This window comes from Elephas maximus, chromosome 8 (assembly GCF_024166365.1).
Source record: "Elephas maximus indicus isolate mEleMax1 chromosome 8, mEleMax1 primary haplotype, whole genome shotgun sequence".
In the NCBI taxonomy this organism is placed as follows: domain Eukaryota; kingdom Metazoa; phylum Chordata; class Mammalia; order Proboscidea; family Elephantidae; genus Elephas; species Elephas maximus.
The window spans coordinates 42160129-42182795 of NC_064826.1; the positions used below are offsets into that span (position 1 = coordinate 42160129).

The 22667-nt window shown below is 37.3% G+C and overlaps 1 protein-coding gene across 1 annotated transcript in view; it reads left to right on the forward strand.

Annotated features, from left to right (window-relative positions):
• COG5 (component of oligomeric golgi complex 5) overlaps positions 1-22667 on the forward strand; it is a 317777-nt gene that overhangs the window by 1598 nt on the left and 293512 nt on the right. Inside the window, exons 2-5 of the mRNA XM_049893477.1 lie at positions 4783-4922; positions 6525-6582; positions 10931-10985; positions 11093-11162. Coding sequence (XP_049749434.1) covers positions 4783-4922; positions 6525-6582; positions 10931-10985; positions 11093-11162 — 323 coding nt within the window. The remainder of the gene's footprint in view (positions 1-4782; positions 4923-6524; positions 6583-10930; positions 10986-11092; positions 11163-22667) is intronic.

A 22667-nucleotide genomic window follows, 5' to 3' on the forward strand; every position in this document is an offset into this window, starting at 1 on the left:
CAAAGGGTTGGTGGTTCGAATCCACGTAGAGGTGCCTCAGGAAAGGCCTAGTGATCTACTTCTGAAAGATCACAGTCCTTGAAAACCCTGTAGTGTGGTATGCATTTCTACTAGGAAACACATGTGGTTGCCGTGAGTTGGAATCGACCCTATGTAACTGGTTTGGTTTTTTGGTTTAGGGTATGGTTAAGGAGTGGCTTTCTAGGTAGAGTTGGTTTTGAAGTATAAATGGGACGTCCCCAGGTGAAAAGGGTGAAGGAACAATACATGCCAAACATAAGTATATATAACAGTAGAATGCATCCAAGAATTGTAATCAGTTTTTGAAGGGTAAATAATCCCCACTTGTGCCTTATATATTTTGCTATTTCTCTCTCAATATTTAAATCTTCTCTATTCAAAACTGATTCTACTACCTTTCCCTTCAATCTCAACAAATGACTTTCATCTTCCCTAAAAAAAAAAAAAAAAAAGAATCCATCAGATGTGTATTTATGTTTCTTGCCATCAAACTTATAAATGTAGCCTAAATTTACAACCTCCTTCCTCCCCTCCCTCCATAAATTCAAGTACAATTGAAATAGAATCTCTTCTCCTTCCTGAAGCTAGTCCCTCGTCTTCTGCTTGGGGTTCTCTCTTGTCCCCTCAGGGACCCCCGGCCCCCATTCTATGCGTTTGAAATAGTTTTGCCAATGTCTGCAATGACTTCTTGTGATAACTCAAATGGACACTTTTGGTCCTTATCTTTCTTAAACTCGTAAGAGTGTTTGACTCCTCTCTGGAAATATTTCCCTCACTTGGCTTACGGATTCCATGCTTTCCTTTATTCCTAATTCTCTAGATGCTTTTCCAGTTTCCTTTAGGTGCTTGTCTTCTTCAGTTTGCCCCTAATTTGGTGGTTCATATTCCTCCACAGCAACATTCCAGAGAAATTGAACTTTCCCATCAGTGATAATGAATTCATTATGGCAGGGATTTACCAGTGGCAGGGTTGATGGGCAAATACCTGGTTTAAAAATTTGTGAGGCCTCCTTATGGGAATGAGGAAACTGTAAAAGAGAAGATTATATGACTTCTTTTAAGGACTGTCAGCCCTCAAATGCCAAATCCAACGGCTAGTATTGAACCTTTTTTGTATTTTACTTTTGTAAAGTCTTTGATGCTACTGACCACTTTCTTGAAACCATTCCTTCTTTTGCTTTTGCCACTCTCCTATTTCTCTTCATTTCTCTCTGAGTACTCTTAGCCTCTTATTGCCTTCGTTTCCTCTATCTTCTTCCAAGTATGTGGTGTTTTCCTGGCTTCTGAGCCCTCTCCCACCTGCACCTGTTTTTTACATTCTAAAGTTTCTTCGTAAATTGTTTGGTCTCTTTTCACAGTTTCAAAAATAATATCTGTACAGGCAAATATGCATGTATGTGGTTCTTAACTCCCTTCTGAGCTATTTTGTGAGTTGCTGTCCAGTTGATTCTCTCTCCCAGTGACCCCAAGTGTGCAGAGTAGAACTGCACTATACGATTTTCAAGGCTATGAACTTTTGGAAGCAGATAGCCCAGACCTATCTTCCCAGGTGCTTCTGGATGGGTTCCAACTGTCAGCCTTTTGGCTAACTACGTTTTTTAATTAATTGTATATTTTACATTTTTAACTGTCTACTGCACATTTCTAACCTGATAGTGAAGAGCAGTACTAATTATACATAAGAAAACCTACGTACAAATAGTACAAGTCCTACAAACTAAGCAATGAAATAAATTTTTTTTTTTCTTTCTCCACTAGCCTCGACTTTCTCTAATTATATGTAGCTAGTTAGATGTGTGCTTATTCCCCATACAGATTGTGAGTTCTTTGGAGGCAAGGGTCTGTTCATGTTCATCCTGATGGCACAGTGTATAAGCACTCAGCTGCCGATAAAAGGTTGGTGGTTTGAACCCACTCAGCGGCTCTGTGGGAGAAATATCTGGTGATCTGTAACCTTAAAGATTACAGCTTAAAAAACCCTATGTGGCAGTTCTACTCTGTCACATGGGGTCGCTATCAGTTGAAATCGACTTGAGAACACCTAACAACAACAGGAAGTTACCTAGCTTGGTGCAAAGCTGAATTCCCTATGTCAGTCACTTAATCAAGAAACTTGGGCATCGTCTTTCATGTCTTATTCTACCTAATCACCCATTTTCAGCTTATCACTGAGTCCTAAGCATTATGTCATTGAATATTTGTGACATTCTTAGTGCCACTGTCTTAGGTCAGGCTTTCATCATATCTTACTTGGACTGTTAACATGCTACCTTCCTGGTCTCTCTGGCTCTGCTCCAGGGGTGTGTTGGTAAGTAGAAAATAGAAAAAGCCCTGATCTTGTAGTATTTGCTGATTTCTGAGGTGTAAATACTTCCACCGTGGTTGGTTTTAACACCTACATGTGATATTAGCTAGCTCTCACAATCCCTGACACTTTAACAAATGACTCTGGAGAGCCAATATGAGCCAGCTCCAGCACACCACTGCATGTCTAATCTGTTTTCAGTCATCCTCCACACTGCTGCCAGAGTTAATCTTCTAAAACACAAAGCTGACTGTGCTCATTCTCGGCTCTAAAACCTTAAATTGGATATCTTCTGAACTTTTTGAATGTCTTCCAGGATTCTTTCCAAACCCCCTCCCCCGCCTTGTTTTAGAGCCTTCTCTATCATTCTAGTTTTTTTTTTTTTCCTATCATTCTGCCCAACACATACAGTCTATGATCTAGACATACTGAGGTCAGTATTTCTCTTCTCAAAATGTGCCATGGCAATTGCAGCCTCTAACCCTTCCTTCAATTTGAAATGACCTTCTCCACTTGTCTGCCTGGCAGAATTCTTAATTCTGAGAGTAACTTGGAAAACCAGAAGGAAATGTGTTTCTCAGAATTAAGGCCAAAGTAGCCTTCTTTCTACCCACTACATTCTGAGAGCAGTTAAGAATTTGAGTCTTTACGTTTAGCAGGATGGTACTTCTAGCTGATATATACTGAAACCAGACCAAACTCTTTGCTGTCAAATTGATTCTGACTCTTGGTGACTCCGTGTGTTACAGAGTAGAACTACTTTATGGGGTTTTCTTGGCTGTAATCTTTACAGAAGCAGATCGCCAGTTCTTCTTTCATGGCACTGCTGAGTGGGTTCAAACCATGAACATTTAGGTTAGTGGTCCAGCTTAAACCGTTTGTACCACCCAGGGACAGCAAGCCAATGTATAGATTAATTAAATCATTCAACCAATACTGAGCACCTGCCATGTGTCAGATATTTTTCAGGCTCTGGAGCTATGGTAGTAAACACAACAAAGACCTTACCCTCGTGCAACATACACTACAGTGGATATATAGACCCTTGAAATTTTCTTATAAGTATTCTATTTTGTTTATTAGTTTTGTAACCTCTGTAAGGGCAGTCTTATCTCTAGCTAACTTGGTTATAAGGTTGTGGTGTATATCCACATTGAGCTCATTTCTAGGTATCTTGAATTTTTAAATCTTTCCATTTTTCTTTCATCTGCAAATTTGTGGATTTCTGTATAGAAAAATGTCTTTTTAATATCCAGCGTCACATCTCTTTCTTGTCTGTTAAGGATCTGTTTTGAAGACAAGTTCTCTTTCCATTGCCTCATTTTACCCATGAATCTGAAATTTCAGCAATAAGTTTGTATTTGCCTATTTCTATTAAAATTCTGGATTTATTTATTAACAGTGTTTGTACATTGATGTAAAGGTATCTGAGGCCATAGATATTGTATATAGCCTGTTTTCCTCTTTATCTTCTCATTGTTGAAGACCTTGTTTTCTTAAGTTAAAGGTTACCTTTTTAACCATTCCTTATTCAATGTTTTACTTCCTTTGGTTCATTGCAAAAAGTTACCATTTATTCAATGTTTTACTTCCTTTGGTTCATTGCAAAAAGTTACCATTTAGCAGTATAGCATAGCAAGTCAGAGTGTGGGCTTTGCAGTTACACTGCCTAGGTTCAAATCCCAGATTGTGACCTTGGACAAGTTGTGTGACCTGTCTTTGCCCTCCTCTGTGAAATGGAGAAAATGGTAGTTCTCACAGGGTTATTGTGAGGATTGAATGAGTTAATATGTGTAAATTACTTAGATCAGTCCCTAGCACACAGGAGACTCTCAGTGAATATTACCACTCTTTTCTACTACTGGGTTTCTACTACTGCTTCCTCTTTTTCCTACACATCATTACAGGAAGCATTTACATCAGTTCCTAGCATATAGGTAGACCTCAGCTGCTTCATTTGTATGCAGAAGACGGAAGAAGAATTGATGCCTTTGAATTATGGTGTTGGCGAAGAATATTGAATATACCATGGACTGCCAGAAGAACCAACAAATTAGTCTGGAAGAGTACAACCAGAATGCTCCTTAGAAGCAAGGATGACGAGACTTTGTCTCATGTACTTTGGACATGTTATCAGGAGGGACCAGTCCCTGAAGAAGAACATCATGCTTGGTAAAATAAACGGTCAGCAAAAGAGATGAAGACCCTCAGCAGGATGGATAGACACAGTGGCTGCTACATTGGGCTCAAGCATAGCAATGATTGTGAGGATGGCGAAGAAATGGGCTGTGTTTTGTTCTGTTGTTTACGGGGTTGCTATGAGTCAGAACTGACTCAATGACAGCCAACAACAACAATAACAAAATACATTAGCTATGGTTACAATAGTTCTGTCACTTAATTTCTGTGGTTTGGTAGCATGTAATTAAGGACTTTCCCTTATTTTTTTCCCCCAGAGTGTTATAGTGACTTTCTAAATGAAGACTTTGATGTCAAGACTTATACTTCCCAATCTATTCATCAAGCTGTAATTGCTGAACAACTGGCGAAACTTGCCCAAGGAATCAGTCAGTTGGATAAAGAGCTACACCTACAGGTAATTTCAGTCTTCTCGATCATACGGATAAGCCAGCCTAAAATGATAGTTTAGCATTTTTATAATCTTACTGAGCTTTAATCTAAATATGCGTTTACATGAACGAGTGCACAGTTACCAGTGGGGCATATTTTTTAACGTGCATTTTTGAAAAATTTTCTGCAAACTGCTTTTGTTAATTGAAAAACTAATATACTCATATCCTCAAAGCCTCTTATTCATACTTCTCTTTTACTACCTTAACTAATGCTCAGTGAATATAAAAAAAAAAAAAGTGGGTAGAAAATAGGATGTTTTTGATAAAGATAAAAGAAAATAAATTTTGGGAATAGGGTATTGTGGATAAGAAAGATTGAGATGTTCACCTGGCAGTGCATATCTTATGAGCAAAAGTAGCGTTTGCAGAAATTAGAAAGAGTTGATAAATGTTATAGTGGAGAGAACGCAGTATGGCGAGTTAGGAAACAGGCCCTAATTTCAGTTGTGCTGTTAACTAACTTTAATATCATGTGATGTCTATAAGTCTTGTTTTTTTTTTCTTTTTTAATCTATCAAATGGATTGAAGTGAATAAGAGGAAGAAAGGATTGGAGTAGAGAATCTCAGTCTTCTAAAATTCTGTAATTTTTTTTAAAAATAATTTTTATCGTGCTTTAAGTGAAGGTTTACAAATCAAGTCAGTCTCTCACATATAAACTTATTCACACCTTACTACATACTCCCACTTAATTAAAAACTACTCTCCTCCTAATGAGTCAGCCCGCTCCTTCCTTCCAGTCTCTCCTTTCGTGACCGTTTTGTAAAATTCTCTAATTTTTATAGGATGATTTTATGGTATACTTCCTAGGGTTACCTTTTGTCTGAGTAGGCACTTAATAAATCTTTAATTGAATAGAACACATTTCCTAGCTCTACATGGACTCTCTGACCAATGGTAGACACAGACAGAAATAATGACAGGCAAGTAATACCTGTTTTAAAGAGAACAGTACAAGGTATGTATGGGAGCAGGGTAGATTGTGCTTAACTCCGCCTAGGGCTTTTGACACTGGGAAACTGGAAGCAGAGAGATGTCCAGGGATAAGTGGGCACCGACTCTGCATTATCTTTTTGGATTAGGGTGTGGCCTTGATGATGCTCAGCTAAGTTTAAAAACTAAGAGAAGCTGATGTTTGAAAACGTTCTTTAAAGGGAAAGCATATATGTTGTTAGTGTAAGTTCTTTAGGATAATGAGTAAGCCTGAATCATAGTGTGGCAAGAATTAGCCATTTTTTTCAATTTTGATAACAAATCTGCCTGTACCATCCTGCACAACTCATTACGAAAGCAAAGGGCTAATAAAAAGATTATACCTCCTCCTGCTCTCTCATATTCACTAGATTCTGTATTCTTAGCTAAATAAATCATGTACTATAAGTGTGCGCATTTTCCTGCTAATAACCCATCTCAAATACAACTTCATAACCTGCCTTTTTTTTTCTTTGTTTAGTATGTCCCCCCCGATAGACAGGGGAGAGCCCTTCAGTTCTGCATTGTGGTTATGGTGAAAAAAATGCATAATGTTAATTAAAGGAAATGTTGATTATTCATCTTGATTTTCAGGTTGTTGCAAGACATGAAGATTTGCTGGCACAAGCAACTGGGATTGAGTCTTTGGAAGGTATGTTTTCATTAACTCTTACGGATTATTTAGAGCCAGACCAGGGGTTGGCAAACTTTTTCTATTAAGGGTCGGATAGTAAATAATTTAGGCTTTGAGGTCATAGTCTTTGTTGCAGCTACTCAGCTCTATTATTGTAGAGGGAAAGCATCTAGACCATACGTAAATGAACGAGTGTGGCTATATTCCAGTGAAACTTTAATAAAACAAATGGTGGGTCGTACTTTGCTGACCCCTGAGCCAAACTATCTGGGTGCAAATCCTTGCCCTGCTACTTTACTAATTGTGTGACTTGGAGCAAGTTACTTAACCTTTCTGTGCCTCAGTTTTTCTACCTATAAAACAAGGATTTTACTATGTACTAACTCATGTTATGCTGAGGAGTAAGTGAGTTAGTAAAATGCTTAGAACAGTACCTAGCACTTATTTAGTGCTTCTGTAAGTGTTTTGTTAATTAAAACAATGACAGACACCACTGTTGTGGAAATAGGCTTGAGTTCTTCCCTTATTTTCACTTTTTTTGGAGCCTTTCTTTGCAACTCATTTCAATGAAAGAAGAATAACAGTACATTGGATTTTTATTTTTATGAATTCTTATTTTTGTTGGGTTAAATATTTTATGGATTTTCCATTCTCTCTTGAATAAATTAAACTACATCTCATAAATATGGAAAGTTACTATTGTGTTTTATGTTATTACTTGTGTTGTGATTACCGTTATTAATCATCGCACTTCAAAAGAAAACTAAGTGATTTTTCCCTGTGTTGATCAGATTCTCAAGGAGGGAGGATATTGTTTTCTGTGATGCATTAATCTTTAATGCTTCCCCCAGTATTTCATGAACTCAAAGGCATTAACTTACTGATGTCTTAAGTATGCTGAAAATAGTAAGGAACTTTCTATTTTCAGAAATACTCGTTTGACTGTTATTTGAATGCCTGGGAGGGATATCAGACTATGTTCTTGGGAAAATTAAGAGTCTCTAAGTACTGAAAGGCTTAGTATTGGAAATTAATTACGCTGTTTTGTCTCATAATAGTTTATAGGTTTTTGTGAGAAAATAAATAGTATATTACTTTAATGGTAACTTTTTAAAACATTGATAAATTTTAATTTTTTAAAAAATGTTTAAGCATGGCATGGTGATACCTTGATTCCCAATACTTCTCATTATGATTCTTTTGTATGCGCTTTAGTTCTATAATGTTCTTGTTTTCCTCAGAAAACTCCTCAAGGATTGTGGCATTTAAAATATACTATTAGGCTGTCTGTTGAGTGAGGGGTGAGTGTATAGAGTACAAGACTGGCTTCTCTGATTCTTATTATAATCTCAACATCTTCTCCAAATTATTTGAACATAAAAAATCCAAAGTATGAATTAGCTAGTATTCATTTTAGTATGGTATGTATTTCTAAAACTTAATTAGTATGTTATTTTGAGATACTGAACAGTAAATAGGATACGTATTGAAAATATTGGATATTATCCCTAACTTCTACTTCATGTGCTTTTTTTCTATACATTTAAATTTTTGGCCATAGAAGTAGTTTGGAGGTACATTTATTAAGTCTATTTTATTTAAAAAAAAGGATGTTTTCTACTTGTTTACTCATTTATGTTTTTAAAATAGTAATTGAGAACTTGCTAGGTTCTAGGCAAATACAAACAACTGACAGAGTCCTTTTTCTTACGGAGCTTTCATCCTAAGTGGGGAGATAAAGGAAACGTGTGCAAAAAGATAACTTTAGACATTTGTAAGTCCTACAAAGAAAATAAAACAGGTGGTGGGGTATAGAAAGAGGAGTCCGTTTTAAGCAAGGATAGTCAGGGAAAGCCGTTCTGAGAAGATGACATTTGAGCTGAGATCTGAATGATGAGTAGTAGCCATCATGTGAAAATCTGGGGAGAAAAACGTTGTAATCAAGGGAACAATAAATGAGAAGGCAGGACTTAACCTGGCATGTTCAAGTAGCAGAAAGAAGGCCAGTATGGCTGGGGTTTAGGGGATGAGGGAGAGAATTGTAGATGAGAACCTTGGAAGGAATTTTTATTTCATTCTAATGCAATTGTAAGCCATTAGAGGGTTTAATCAGCGGTACTATGTGATGAGTTTAATACTCTAAAAAGTTTACTCTGGTGGTTATGTGGAAAAGCAAGGGTGGAAACAGGAATACCAGTTACAAAACTATTGGGGTAGTTAAAGTAGACGGTGGGTTTAAAGAGGAGAAGTGGATGCGATAAAGTGGGGGCATAGCTGGTGGACTTGTTGATGGAAGAGGAAAGGGTCGAGGGAAAAAAGTCACCATGAATGATTCCTAGGATTTTGGTCTGAAAATTTGGATAAATGATGGTATGAGTAACTGAGATGGGCTAGATTGGAGAGGATTGTGATTTTGATGGGGGCTGGGGGGTTGGCACTAATGTTCTCTTGGGCATCTTAAATTTGACGTAGGAGAGTTCAGGGCTACGGAATTTGTGGGTGTGGTGTATGCATGTGTATATATTCCTTGCTGTTGAGTTGAGTCCAAGTCGTAGTGACCCTACAGGGCAGAGCAGAACTGCCCCATAGAGTTTCCAAGGAGCTGGTGGTGGATTTGAACTACTGACCTCTTGGTTAGCAGTCAAGCTCTTATAGAGATAAGGAATATCCATAAATATAGGCCTAATATTACTTCATCTAATATATGACAACATAACTATTCTTAAATTTATTTAGAATCTTATGTTTTCACAACTGTGCTGCCCATTGAATATGGAAACTGAGTTTTAAAGAATGGAGTTCAAAATAATTAAATCTATAATACTGGAAGGAAACTCTGGTGGCGTAGTGGTTAAGTGCTACAGCTGCTAATCAAAGGGTCGGCAGTTCGAATCCGCCAGATGCTCCTTGGAAACTCTATGGGGCAGTTCTACTCTATAGGGTCGCTATGAGTCGGAATCGACTCAATGGCACTGACTTTGGTTTTTGGTTTATAATACTGGAAAGCCTATTTTTAGGCATAAAATAGTAAAATCCAAAATCTGGCTTCCTGAAAGTATTTTTACAGTTTGTAATAATTTTGGTATTATGTTCTGTTCTTATAAAGGCAAAAATATACTCGCAGTTCATGTTTATTATTTATCTTGCATATAATTAATTAGTTCAGCAAATATTTATTGACTGCTTATCATGGGAAAGCGTTCTGAGCCAGGCTCTGGTCATACAGTACTAAATGAAAAAAATATTTTCCCTTGCCTCCAGGAATTTATAGTCTAGTGGGAGAGTAAAAAAATTTAAACAGATATATGTGTGGATATGTAATTACCTAATGTAATTAGTGCCATGAAGGAAAAGTATAGTATGCTATAGGAAAGAATAACAACAGGACCTTAATTAATTAGAGGGTCTGTTAGTGACTGTTGTTGTAAAGAAGTGGAATGTAAGCTGAGGCTTGCAGGAATCACAGAAGCTTACCCAGTAGGAAGGAGCTCTGATGATGGAGTGGTTAAGCACTAACTGCTAACTGAAAGATTGGCAGTTTGAACCCACCAGCTGCTCCATGGGAGAAAAATGTGGCAGTCTTCTGTCAAGATTTATAGCCTCGGAAGCTCTGTGGGGAAGTTCTACCCTGTCCTGTAGGGGCGCTATGAGTCGGAATTGACTCAATGGCAGTGGGTTTGGTTATCTAGTGGGAAGCTAAGGGTGAGAGTTGAAGAGATTATTCTAGGCAGAGAATACACCATTTGCCTCTGAGCAAATGCCAGGAACTCAGAGAAGGTTTAATGTGGTGGAATGCAGCGAGCCAGAAAAGTAGCAGGACTAGAGAGCTAGGTGGGAGCCAGATTATGCACAGCCTTGTAGACCAAGCTAAGGAGTTTAATTTAATATAGGAGCAAAGGGGAGACCATGGATAGATTGTAAGCAGAGGATGGTATTATATAATTTGTACTTTAAAAGATCATTCAGGCTTCTTTTCTCAATTGTGGTAAAATGCACATAATAAAAAACTTACCGTTTTAACCATTTTAAGGCATACATTCAGTGGCATTAAATACATTTACGATGTTATGCAAATGTCACCACTGTTTCGTTCCAGAACTTTTTCATCACACCAGACCTGTGTGGAAACCTGTACCATACCCATTGAGCAGTCACTCCCCATTCCCTTCAGGCTTCTTTTGTGGAGCATGGATTAGAGGCGGAGACTAGAGGCTTTTGCAGCTGTGCAGATAAGAGATATTTGTTGCTTGGATTAGGATGATGGCAGAAAAAGTTAAAATTGTGTATTTTTCTTTTGATTTAATTTTTTCTCTATTTGAGTCTTTGTCAATTTGTACAGCTAATGTGAACTGTTATGTTTTCCTAGGTGTTCTTCAGATGATGCAGACAAGAATTGGAGCCTTACAGGGAGCTGTTGATAGGTACTGTTGTTCATTTTGTAAATAAATGGGACAGAAAGATTTTCATACATGAATATTTTGAAACTGATTTTATTCTTACCTCCCCCCCTGCTTTTTTTTTCTTTTAGGATGAAAGCAAAAATTGTTGAGCCATACAACAAAATAGTAGCCCGTACTGCACAACTCGCAAGACTTCAGGTAGCTTCTCACTTTTAATTTCTTTCTACTTTATTATTCATTTTGTTTTGATAAGTGAGCAAATTTCAAGAGTCTGAGTTCTAAAGAAATAAGGAAATGGAAATGAAATATGAAAGAAAAGGGGAAAAATACTAAAAAGCCTTCAAATAAGATATTCAGTTAGAAAAGTACAGATCTAAACTTCTATCCAAGTAAATTAGTTTTACTACTCTACTTAATACATTGTAAAATCATTTACACATTTACAATTTTCTATAGAATTCAAAATTTGTCCTTTTAATAGAGAACAGGAAAGAGCTTAGCATTTATTGAATTCTTACAGTCTACGATCAAGTCTAAGGAACCCTAACCTACAACTTGCTGTTCTTATAGCAGTGTCCCTGCATCTTTCAGAAAATCCAGTTTCTGACTAAAACGAAGTGATTTTCTAGCTTTGTGAAAGAAATACACAAAACATTTTTTCATTATATAATCTATGTAGTTATCACGATTATTCAACAACTATTTGCTTGTAGTTAGATATATAGTTTCAAATTTTCGTAATTGTAGGTGATAACTGCTGTAAATAATTTTCTGCATATAGTGTTTTGCCCTCTTTAGATTATTTTCCTAGGAAATCAGGTAACTCTGAACTTCGTTTTATGAAGTGAGTTCGGTAGCTAAACGTCATGAACCCATCTAGGAAAGGAATAGGGATAAAATGTTAGTAGAGGAACTCTTCTACTGTCTTGAAAGCTTAGGCAAGTATTTGTTTTGATGTATATTTTACCTCTAAAGATAACTTGGTTAATTATGTATTTACCGTCAGCAAATTAAATAGTTGTAAATAATTAGAACCGTTATTTCTAATTAGCTGAGGATCTCTAGACCTTCTAATAAGTCACTGGATCATCCTACATGAGAGATAATGTGTTTGTCATGGCAGGGGATACAGAGATGGGTAAGATAGTCCTTTTTCTCAGGAAGTTTACATTGTGGTGAAAGGAAATAGCCATTGCCAGTGAGTTAATTCAGACTCATAGTGATCCTATAGGACAGAATAGATCTGCCTGATATGGTTTCCAAGGAGCAGCTGGTGGATTCGAACTGCTGACCTTTTTGTTTAGCAGCCAAACTCTTAACCACTACACTATCAGGGCTCTGGAGATAGGGTAAGTGTACACAAATGACCAAATAAAATACTGAATGTATAAATTCCAAAATAAATAAAGTTCCAAGGAGTATTCAGAGGAGAGAGAAATTATATGTAGTAGGAAATTGTCTTGGTCATCTAGTGCTGCTATAACAGAAATACCACAAGTGGATGGCTTTAACAAAGGGCAGTTTATTGTCTCACAGTCCAGTAGGCTAGAAGTCTGAATTCAGGGTGCCGGCTCCGGGGGAAGGCTTTTCTCTTTGTCAGCTCTGGAGGAAGGTCCTTGTCATCAGTCTTCCCTTGGTCTGGGAGCATCTCAGCACAGGAACCTCAAGTCCAAAGGACGCGCAGTGTTCCCTGTGCTGCCTTCTTTGTGGTGTGAGATTCCCATGTCTCTCTGCTTGATTCTCTCTTTTATATCTCAACAAAGATTAGCTTAAGATACTATCTAATCGTGTAGACCTCATCGATATAACTGCCACTAATCCGTCTTATTACATCATAGTGATAGGATTTATAACACACAGGGAAATCACATCAGAAGATAAAATGGCAGACAGTCATACAATCATACAAGGGAATCATGACCTAGCCAAGTTGACAGATATTTTTGGGGGGCACAGTTCATGACAGAGATGTTTAAAAATTCTCACAGTAATTTTTTTTGCACATTTTCATTCTTCTGTAACTCAGAATGTTCTTGTCATTCAGTAGATTTCAATTGATGTGTGAACTCTTTAGTGAAGTCTTCTCTTTGTTCCTTCTGGCAAAGCAGAATATTTCTTTTTTATTTTTTGGATGGCTGTTTTAATATCCTGTAGATTACTTCCATTATAAGGAGGCCAAGTGTTGCAGAGTAGAACTGCTCTGTAAGATTTTCAAGGCTGTGACCTTTTGGAAGTAGATTGCTTGGCCTATCTTTTGAGGTTCCTCTGGGTGGGTTTGAACTGCCAACCTTTCAGCTAGTGGGTGAACGCTTACCATTTGTACCACCCAGGGACTGTGGAGCATTTCTATTCTGTAACACATGGGGTCACCATGAGTCGGGGCCGACTTGATGGCAGCTAACAAGAACAACTTTCATTATAGCACTTTCTGCATAGCTTTTCCCTTGTCATATTCTGTGAGACTGAGCTCCTTGAAGGCTATGATATTATATTGCTAATGTTGAATCTCCAGCCTTCTCAGAGTGGTATGTGTCATTTATATTTAGTAAATGTTTAAGAAATGAATAAAGTTATTTTTTCCTTGGTCTGTGACACAGTTGTACTTTTTTCTAAACATGTAGCAAATGTGATTGAACAAAATGTACATGGGATTAAAATATGTTTTTTGTATGTGTTTGTATAGATACCTTTCCTAACAATCTGAGAAATATAGCATGTGGGAAGAGTTTAGATGTCTTGGTCTTTTTCAGTAGTAGAGAAGAGATACTTTCAGGTTATTTCAAGGCTAGATGGTTAAGAATACATGTATGGGGCAGTAAGGACACATAGATACCTGCCCTAAAAATCAGACAGGTATTATGGAACAGTAGAACATTGTTCAACCTACAACCACAACCTAACAATCACTGTCCTATGACTCAGTCCCAGCATCTTTGCATCTCGCTCTAAGTGGCACTTTTTCTTGGTGTTACTATGGATTAATCCTCCATTCTTCTCACTTGCACATTGTATCCACAAAGAGAATAGTGACTATTCAGTTGTCACTACCAGTTTTGGGAATTCTTTTTGCAAGGCTGTCTCATGGCAACTGGTCACAGGCTTTGGAGGACTTCCTTTGAGTTAACGTTATTTCCTTGATCTAATTAGCTGTGGCTAGGGTTACAGGTTCACATGACCTGAAACATGGTGAACCATACATAAGGAACTGCCCGCACCAGTGACCTGAAAGAGGGGACTGTGGGCACTGTAAGTGCGCAGAGCATTGTAAGGGTTCTCTCCAGTTTTTTTTTACTCTTATGTTAAGCTATATAGTACAAGAATTTTCTCCCCATGGTTAAATTGTAAATGCTGCATTTTAGGATTCTTTTTGGGATTACTTCTCATTCGGTACTATCAAATACGGCATTAAGTTTCACTAGAATTCTTTTTCTTTTGAAAGAATGAATCGGCATGTAAGGATGGTATTGTTATTTAAGAAAAATGATTATGCTTACATATTTGCAAACTTGTCCCTAATTAAATAAAATTGTATGAAATATCCTGAAATTTGGACAAAGAATGGAGGTTAACTTGGCTTTAGTAAACTTTAAAATATTTTTATACATGAAGACATAGGAGTGTTTTTATTAGCAGGACTATCCAGCGCCATGAGTCTCATGTACATTTTGATTGATTTCGTAGAGCATTACACACTGTGGCTTTGATTGGAGCTTATTGTTTAATTTTGGTAACCAATTCAAAATTTAATTTCAGTTTACTTCTTTGCTTTGAATCCAGATCTTAAACATGGCAGAACCATGCATTATTTCTCCTTTGTTTAATACATCTTTTGATAGTAAGTATTTAGAACCTGATTTATTTAGCCACTTGTCCCGCTGTCAATGAGTCGATTCCGACTCATTAGGACCTCATAGGATTTCCAAAGCTGTAAATCTCTACGGAAGCAAACTCCCGAAGCCTTCTCCCACAGAGCCGCTGGTGGTTTTGAACTGCCGGCCTTTTAGTTAGCAGTTGATAGCTTTAACCACTGAGCCATCTAGGTAGGTATTAATTACAAAAAGATTTGATGTTTATGCAGAACTTATGAAACATTTTCAAGTATTTTAAAATCACCTATTTTTTATAATAATTGTGTTTAGAAGTTATATATCTTCATTTTATGGATGAATAAACTGAGATTCTGAAAATTCCTTGTTGAAGTTAATTTAGGCAGTGTACGATAGAATTAAGATTGCAAAGCAGGATTTCTTCTTCTAAATTTAGGGTTCCATTACTTTTGATTCTGTGGAGTATATAAAATAGAATACGTAGTTCTTGTTTTTCAATAGTTTGCTAGATGTAAAATAACAAACAAAAATCAGATTCATAAAGCTCAGATGAAGCATCTAATCTAAAGAGCACTGGACGGGGAGTTATGAGGCATGGCTGCTATTTTTAATCACTTAAGCTGCATAACAATGAACAAACTTTAGTTTCTTCCTTTTAAAATAAATTTTGGAATAGATCTGTAAAATCCTTTCTATATCTAAGATGCTGCGATTCTAGAAGCTGTGATAGTTTCTGTAATTGTATGTTTTTATTTTTTGTGGTTTGTGAGCATGAGAAGTCAGAATTGTTCATGTTTAAGATAAGCACTGTTTTTATTTTATTACTACGGTTATTAAATATTAGCCCTCATTTTCTATACTCTTTTGTTGTAAAAGTATTTCACTGTGGGGACTGAGTTGAGTAACTTTGGCTACGTTATTAAAAAGGACAAAAGAAAGGATGGTAAATAAAAGTTCAAAGAAATGAGCTTAGGTGCATGGTATCTTTACTTCCAATATTTAATTTTTTCTTTATTGACTGATTCTTAATCTAGTTTAGGAAGGAAGTTCACCTTAGAAATTAGTTGTTCTTCAAACTTTTTTGAAGTCTAAGGGCTCTTTGGAAGCTTATTTATGTTTTAACCATTGTTATTCTGTTCACTTTATCTAGCTATTTCCATTTTAAAACTTAGGAGAATTTTAATGTTTTTGTTTGATATCTCTATTCTTTGAGCTCCAAATTCATTTAAATGCATGTGGTATAAGAAAGAAAGAAACAATGATGAAGTATGTTTATGCTTTGAATATAAAATCCCTATGATTATATCCTCAGTTAGGAAAAAGTACTTTGATATCATATTTAAATCTTTCGCTTTTTTCTCCAGTTTGCTTTCTTCTCCGATGGGCTTCTCTTTCCCAGAGCAGATGGTCTGGTTTCACCTGTACACATGAACACATGAGTTGGATTTAATTATCACCCTGAGGAGCACCTCTACCTTAGCTCACTTTAGTAATATTGTTTGCTTATAAAGGGCCTCAGAGTTTGTCAGAAAAAAACCCCGTACATAGAATATTTAAATTCTTAAACTTATCTCTCACATAGAACATTTAAATTCTTAAACTTTTAAATTAAGTAAGAAAATTTGAGCTTTTCAACTTTTAAATTTTAAAAACTTTCAATCATGTAAGTTTTTTTAATATAACAGCATTATATAATTCACATACTTATATAAGTTTTTATATTTTTAACATCTTTTTTTACTTTTTATCATTTCTGTTTTTAACTTTTTAAATTAGTTTTAAAAATTTTATTGTGATAAAATATATATAACAAAAGGATTGCAATTTTAATTATTTTTAAGTGTACAATTCAGTGACATTAATTACATTTACCGTGTTATTCTGCCAGCCCTACTATCCATTTCTAAAAGCATTACATTAGTTCAAACAGAAACACAGAACCCCTTCATCAATAAGTCCTATTTCATATTCCTCCTAGCCCCTGGTGACCATTAATAAACTTTGGTCTCTATATATTTGTCTATTCTAGATATTTTGTAAAAGTGGGATCATACAATATTTATCCTTTTGTGTCTGACTCAGCATAATGTTTTCATGGTTCGCCCATGTTGTAGCATGTATCAGAACTTCATTTCTTTTTATGGCTGAATAATATTCCATTGTATGGACATATCTCAAATACTATAAAAACATACAAAGCAATTAGGACAGCATATCTTAAAAACCCATGGTGATGGAAGTGATTTTTATGCCAGTTTGGACCCTAAGCTTTAAGAGACATAGCAGTTTTTGTTTTTGCTCTTGGAAAGCCATTCTCTTTGTAAGGAATTCAACTATCTTGAGGCTACCATGCTGTAAGGAAACCCAGACTAGCCATGTAGAGGTGACAAGTAGTGGAGTACCGAAGTACCAGACATGTGAGTGAAGCTTTCTTATACTGTACAGACCAGCCTAGTTGTTAACTGAATGTAGCAGATTGATGGCCCCAGATGACACTACATAGAGCAGCTAAAACCAAAACCAGACCCATTGCCATCGAGTTGATTCCAACTCATAGTGACCCTGTAGAACAGAGTAGAACTATCTCATAGGGTTTCCAAGGCTGTAAATCTTTATGTAAGCAGACTGCCAAATCTTTTTCCTGCAGAGCACATGGTTAGTTCGAACCATCAACCTTTAGGCTGACAGCTGAGCGTTTAACCACTGCGCCACCAGGGCTTCTTGGAGCAGTCAAACCCTGCCCAAATTCCCTACCTACAGAATTTATTCAATTGAATAATTGATTTGTGAATGATACCGCAATTTATTCAATTGAATAATTGCTTTGTGAATGATACTGCAGTGGTATGCTCAACGCCATGGGAAATAAATTGTTGTTGTTTTACATCACTAAGTTTTGGGTTAGTTTGTTATGCAACGATAGATAATCGGTAGAGCAGCCAGAGTGATTTTCAAATATAGAGACTGCCATCAACATGCAAGAACCCTGGGAATATTATAAAAGTGGCGGTGTGGTGGCAGCATGAGACCGCCTTTTCTAACTTAACAGGGTGGGTTGAAGAGAAATTACCATCAACAGCCCAAGGCTGTTTCCTGTAAGGTGGAGATTGGACATACCTTCTCCCTCCAAACTTTTTACCAATTCTGACACCAGTCTTCCCTCCCACTGCACTCTCTATTTCTCTGCTGGGTTCAGTGATTTGTTACAATGACCACAGAGAGCTCACAGATCATACTCACAGTTACGGGGTTTACTAGGAAATAACATGCTACAAGTCAAGATGAGGAATGACTCAGGATACAGTTCTTTGCTCAGGACAGCTTCTTGGCTGTGCCCACAGGCAGGCCTCTCTCTTGGCCCCTCAGCCTCTCAGCCTGGCCTCTGCCCTGCTCGGGCAAGTGCTACAAAGCTCTTTAGCTCCACCAATAAGTGCCCGGAGGCACACCACTCTGCCAAGAAGCCTCCTGTCTGAAGGCGCTCAGTTGTCTTGCCGTGTGGGTCAGCATACCCACAGTAGCTGCCTTGCCCTGTGGGCCAGGAAGCCCACTGCACCACTTCTTGCTCGTCTTCTGTTTTTGCTGCCACCATTTCTATGCTGTGCTTGCTGCTGCTGCTTCTCATCGTCTCACACCTCTCTGGTGTTACAACTTTTTGTCTCCTTGGTCTAGTAGGTTCTCAGTGCAGGGACCCCAGGTCCAAAGGATGCAGTCTGCTCCTGGCTCTTCTTTCTTGATGGTAGCGAGGTCCCTTCTCTCACATCTGGGATTGGCTCATTTTAAGCCCCCCACCCAGTGCCGTCGAATTTTAAGTCTAGTGGATGACAAAAATGACCAATCCCTTCATTAGGACTCCATGCACCATATTTGCGTGATGCACCCCCCTCAGAGTTTCCATCACCTTATTAGCATTATTAGCAATGTTGTCCAATCCCTTTGGTGGGCCACAAGCACCTTATTTGCATAGTCCCACACAATCATTTTGTGGGAGTCACAAGACCATGCATGGTAGAAAGCCACATTAATTCCTGCATTGCAATTATCCTTAGGAACTAGTAGAGAATGTACTTCAAACAATCAAAATAACTGGAGAATCATCAATGCGAAGACTATATTATAACTAGATTAAGAGGGCTATAAAGGAGAGTATATTATGTAATGGCTACAGGCAGTCCCCAAGTTATGAATATCCAACTTAGGGACAACTCGTACTTGCCCTGTAATGTTACATAAATTTGCCCTCACTTCGAAATGATAGAACCAGCCCCTACTCACAACAAATTCTTCATCACAATCACCTTCACTTGCTGCATGTGCAGCTTTTAAATAATTGAAGAGGCTTCAAGCCTTTTCTTGCACTAACTAAAACCAAACCAAACCCATTGCCATTGAGTCAGTTCATACTCATAGTGACCCTATAGGACAGAGTAGAACTGCCCCATAGGCTTTCCAAGGAGTGGCTTGGCAGATTTGAACTGCTGTCTTTTGGTTAGCAGCCAAACTCTTAACCACTGTTTCACTAGGGCACCTTCTTGCACTGAAGTAAGGCTAAATAAGGACAGTATTCACCTGTTCTGGGACTTACCTATAAATTTGACTTAAAGACACAGGAATGGATATTGTTTTTAAGTTCTTAACCCGGGGACTGTCTGTATATGCTTCAACAATGAAATTGAATTCAACTGTTTAAAAAAAAAAAGGGAGGGGGAGAGCATGTATAAAGTTTTTTTAAACTACTTTCAGCAATCGTATTTTTGGTGATACTGTTGGCGTTATTATTCAGATAATATCTTTTGTGTTTCATGCAATAAAATAATGAATACTTGTGAATTATTCTAATTCTGTTACCTCTTGTGTCCTTGAGAGCCAGGATTCCCAGTGTGGAAGAAATGATATTCATATGTAAGGTATAAGGTTAAACAAATACCCTGTGCTCCTGAATTTTAATTGGAAGTTTCAGTATGAACTCATGATATATTTAAATTTTATCTTAAAATAATATATATATGTATAGATACGCATATTTTTCTACATATGTTTTTTTGATATGCAAAATGTTGATTTGAGGCTGCTTTAATATTTTTATGGAATAAAGCAAATGAATATTTATGTGATATTTTAATTCTGACATTTCCTGTCTATGACTACTGAAAAGTCCCAGAAATGAGCAAACCTACTAGTAGCCCAGAATGTGGTCTTGAAGTGCTGTTTCGTACTATAAGAAACCAGGGCTTCCTTGAGAAATCTTTGATTCCAGGTCTGGGGCATAAATGTATAAAATGATCCTGGAACATTTTTATACCAGATACCAAGGAATCTATCAGTGATTACTTGAATCATGACAAAAGGACCCAGGAGCTGACTCAAAGAGATGTGACCATCCATCCTAGTTTTAGCACTGAAAGTCCTGTGTCCTGGGAAACCTCTCAGTCCCTGGCAACCCAGTACAGTTGATCACCTTCAGAGGTTTCCACTGGCTGAAAAATGAGACAATTTGAGCACTGAGGTACAACGCATTGGCACTCCTTAATATGTTTACATGCATGAGTTCAGAATGATACCAAAAACCAAAACAAAACAAAACAAAATAGCCACAGAAAACCAAAAACACTAATTGGTCATTGTCTTAGTTATCTAGTGCTGCTATAACAAAAATATCACAAGTGGATGGCTTTAACAAACAGAAATTTATTCTTTCACATTTTAGGAGGCTAGAAGTCTGCATTCAGGGTACCAACTCTAGGGGAAGGTATCCTCTCTCTGTTGGCTCCAACGGAAGGTCCTTGTCTCCTTTTAGTACCTGTGGACCCATCGTTCTGTGCAGATCTCCATGTGTCTTGGCATCAATCTTCCCCTGGGTCTAGGAGGGTCTCAGCAAAGGGATCCTGGGTCCAAAGGATGCGCTCCACTCCCAGCTCTTCTTTCTTAGTGGTACCAAAGTCCCTCTCTTTCTTTTGGCTTCTCTCTCCTTTTGTCTCTTGTAAGATAAAATGTGTTGCAGGCCATACCCCTGGGAAACTCCCCTTGCATGGATCACAGCTGTGACCTGAGTAAGGGTGTTGCATCCCACCCTAATCCTACCTCATTAATGTAAAAAACATGACCTAATCCTCATTCACATAACCTATCTGGCCTCATTAACATGTAGACGTCAGGATTTACAACACATCACAAAATGAAGGATAATTACATCAGATCACAAAATGGAAGACAACCACACAATACTAGGAATCATGGCCCAGCCAAGTTGACACATATTTTTGGGGAACACAGTTCAATCCATGACAATCATCTTTGGTGGCTATTAGGAAACCAGTCCTTCATTTTGGAAGTGATAAACAAAGGGAAAGAATCTAATGTTTATGCTTGTTGTCCTGTATGAACAGTACCACTGTGTAAACAAATAATAAAAAAAAAGATGTGGTAAAGTTTCTTTTTACAGGAAATTTTATATGCTAGCAAATTAATAAAGATGAGATGATAGAATTTTAATATCACTACTTTGTATCATTTATGTTTTAATGGATTTTGACATTGAGCGTAAAGTGGTTGCTAAGAACACAAAACACGTCATCAGGAAAGACCTATCGCTAGAAAAGTATATCATGGTAAAGTGGAGGGTCAGCAAAAACAAGGGACATCTTTAATGAGATGAATTGACACAATAGCTGAAACAGTGGACTCAAACACACCACTGATCATGAAGATGGCAGAGGGCCAGGCAACATTTCCTTTTGTTATACATAAAGTTGCCATGAGTCGGAACCAAGTCAACGGCATCTAACAACAACACAAAAAGAGAAAATTATACATATGTTATGAATACACCACCACCTATGAAATAAAACTGGAGATGTCAAACCTAAATCTGATACAGTTGTCTACATCTAACTACTAATGTACAAGAAATACAGAAGATAAACATGTTAAACTACATGATGTGGATGCGATCAGCAAAACCTGGTCTATGGGACACTATAGGACAACTGATCCAATGTATTCAAAAAATTGCAATAAAAAAAAAGAGATGGTAGGGGGAACCTATAAATTTTAAACGAGAAGAATTGAACTATGGCATTTAAGTATGCACATGAGGGCGATAAAACCATAAATAAAAGTAAGGCAGTGATTACCAAAAAAAGGCAGGAGAGCAGTTTTTTTTGGTCCTGGTTGGAGGTAGGCCTAGAAGGGAATGGAGAATGTTGTGATTGGGAGTCAGTACATAGAGGGCTTCTGTGGGAGCAGACACACTTCAGTCTCCTGATCTGGGTGGTGGTTCCAAGGGTGTTCACCTTATAGTTCATTTAGTTGTATATTTATGTATATGGTTTTCTGTGTTTGTATTATATTTAACAATGAAAGTCTAAAAAGATAAAGAACGATAGGAAATTGATTAGAGCAGAGGCAACTATATTGGGAAATGGTGTGTTGATGTCTTACATATTAGTTAAGACTTGTCAACTGAGGATTTTGTTGTTATTCTGAAAAGATTCAACATAATCTGTTAGTAGAGAGTCATTGAGGTTTATTAAAAAGAGGGCTGTAATGCTGAAAACGGTTTTTAAGAGGATAGATCTGGCATGATAGATTTTAGTGAGAAGAGATCAGAGACTGAAAAGCTAGCTGGGAGACCACTGCGATAAGGTGATGGTGATAAAGATTAGATTAGGGTGATGCTTATAAGAATAGAGGTAAAATTACAACTGTTGTGTTATGCAACAGAATAGTCAAAAAGACTTGATGGCAGATTCAGTACGGTTGGTAAAAATAGAAACATTAGCAATAAACTCAAAGATTTGAAGTTTGAGGGCATACCCTCTCTTGGGTAAGTACTGGGGAGTTCTGGAAGGATAATTATAGGTGATTAGGCTAGAGTGAG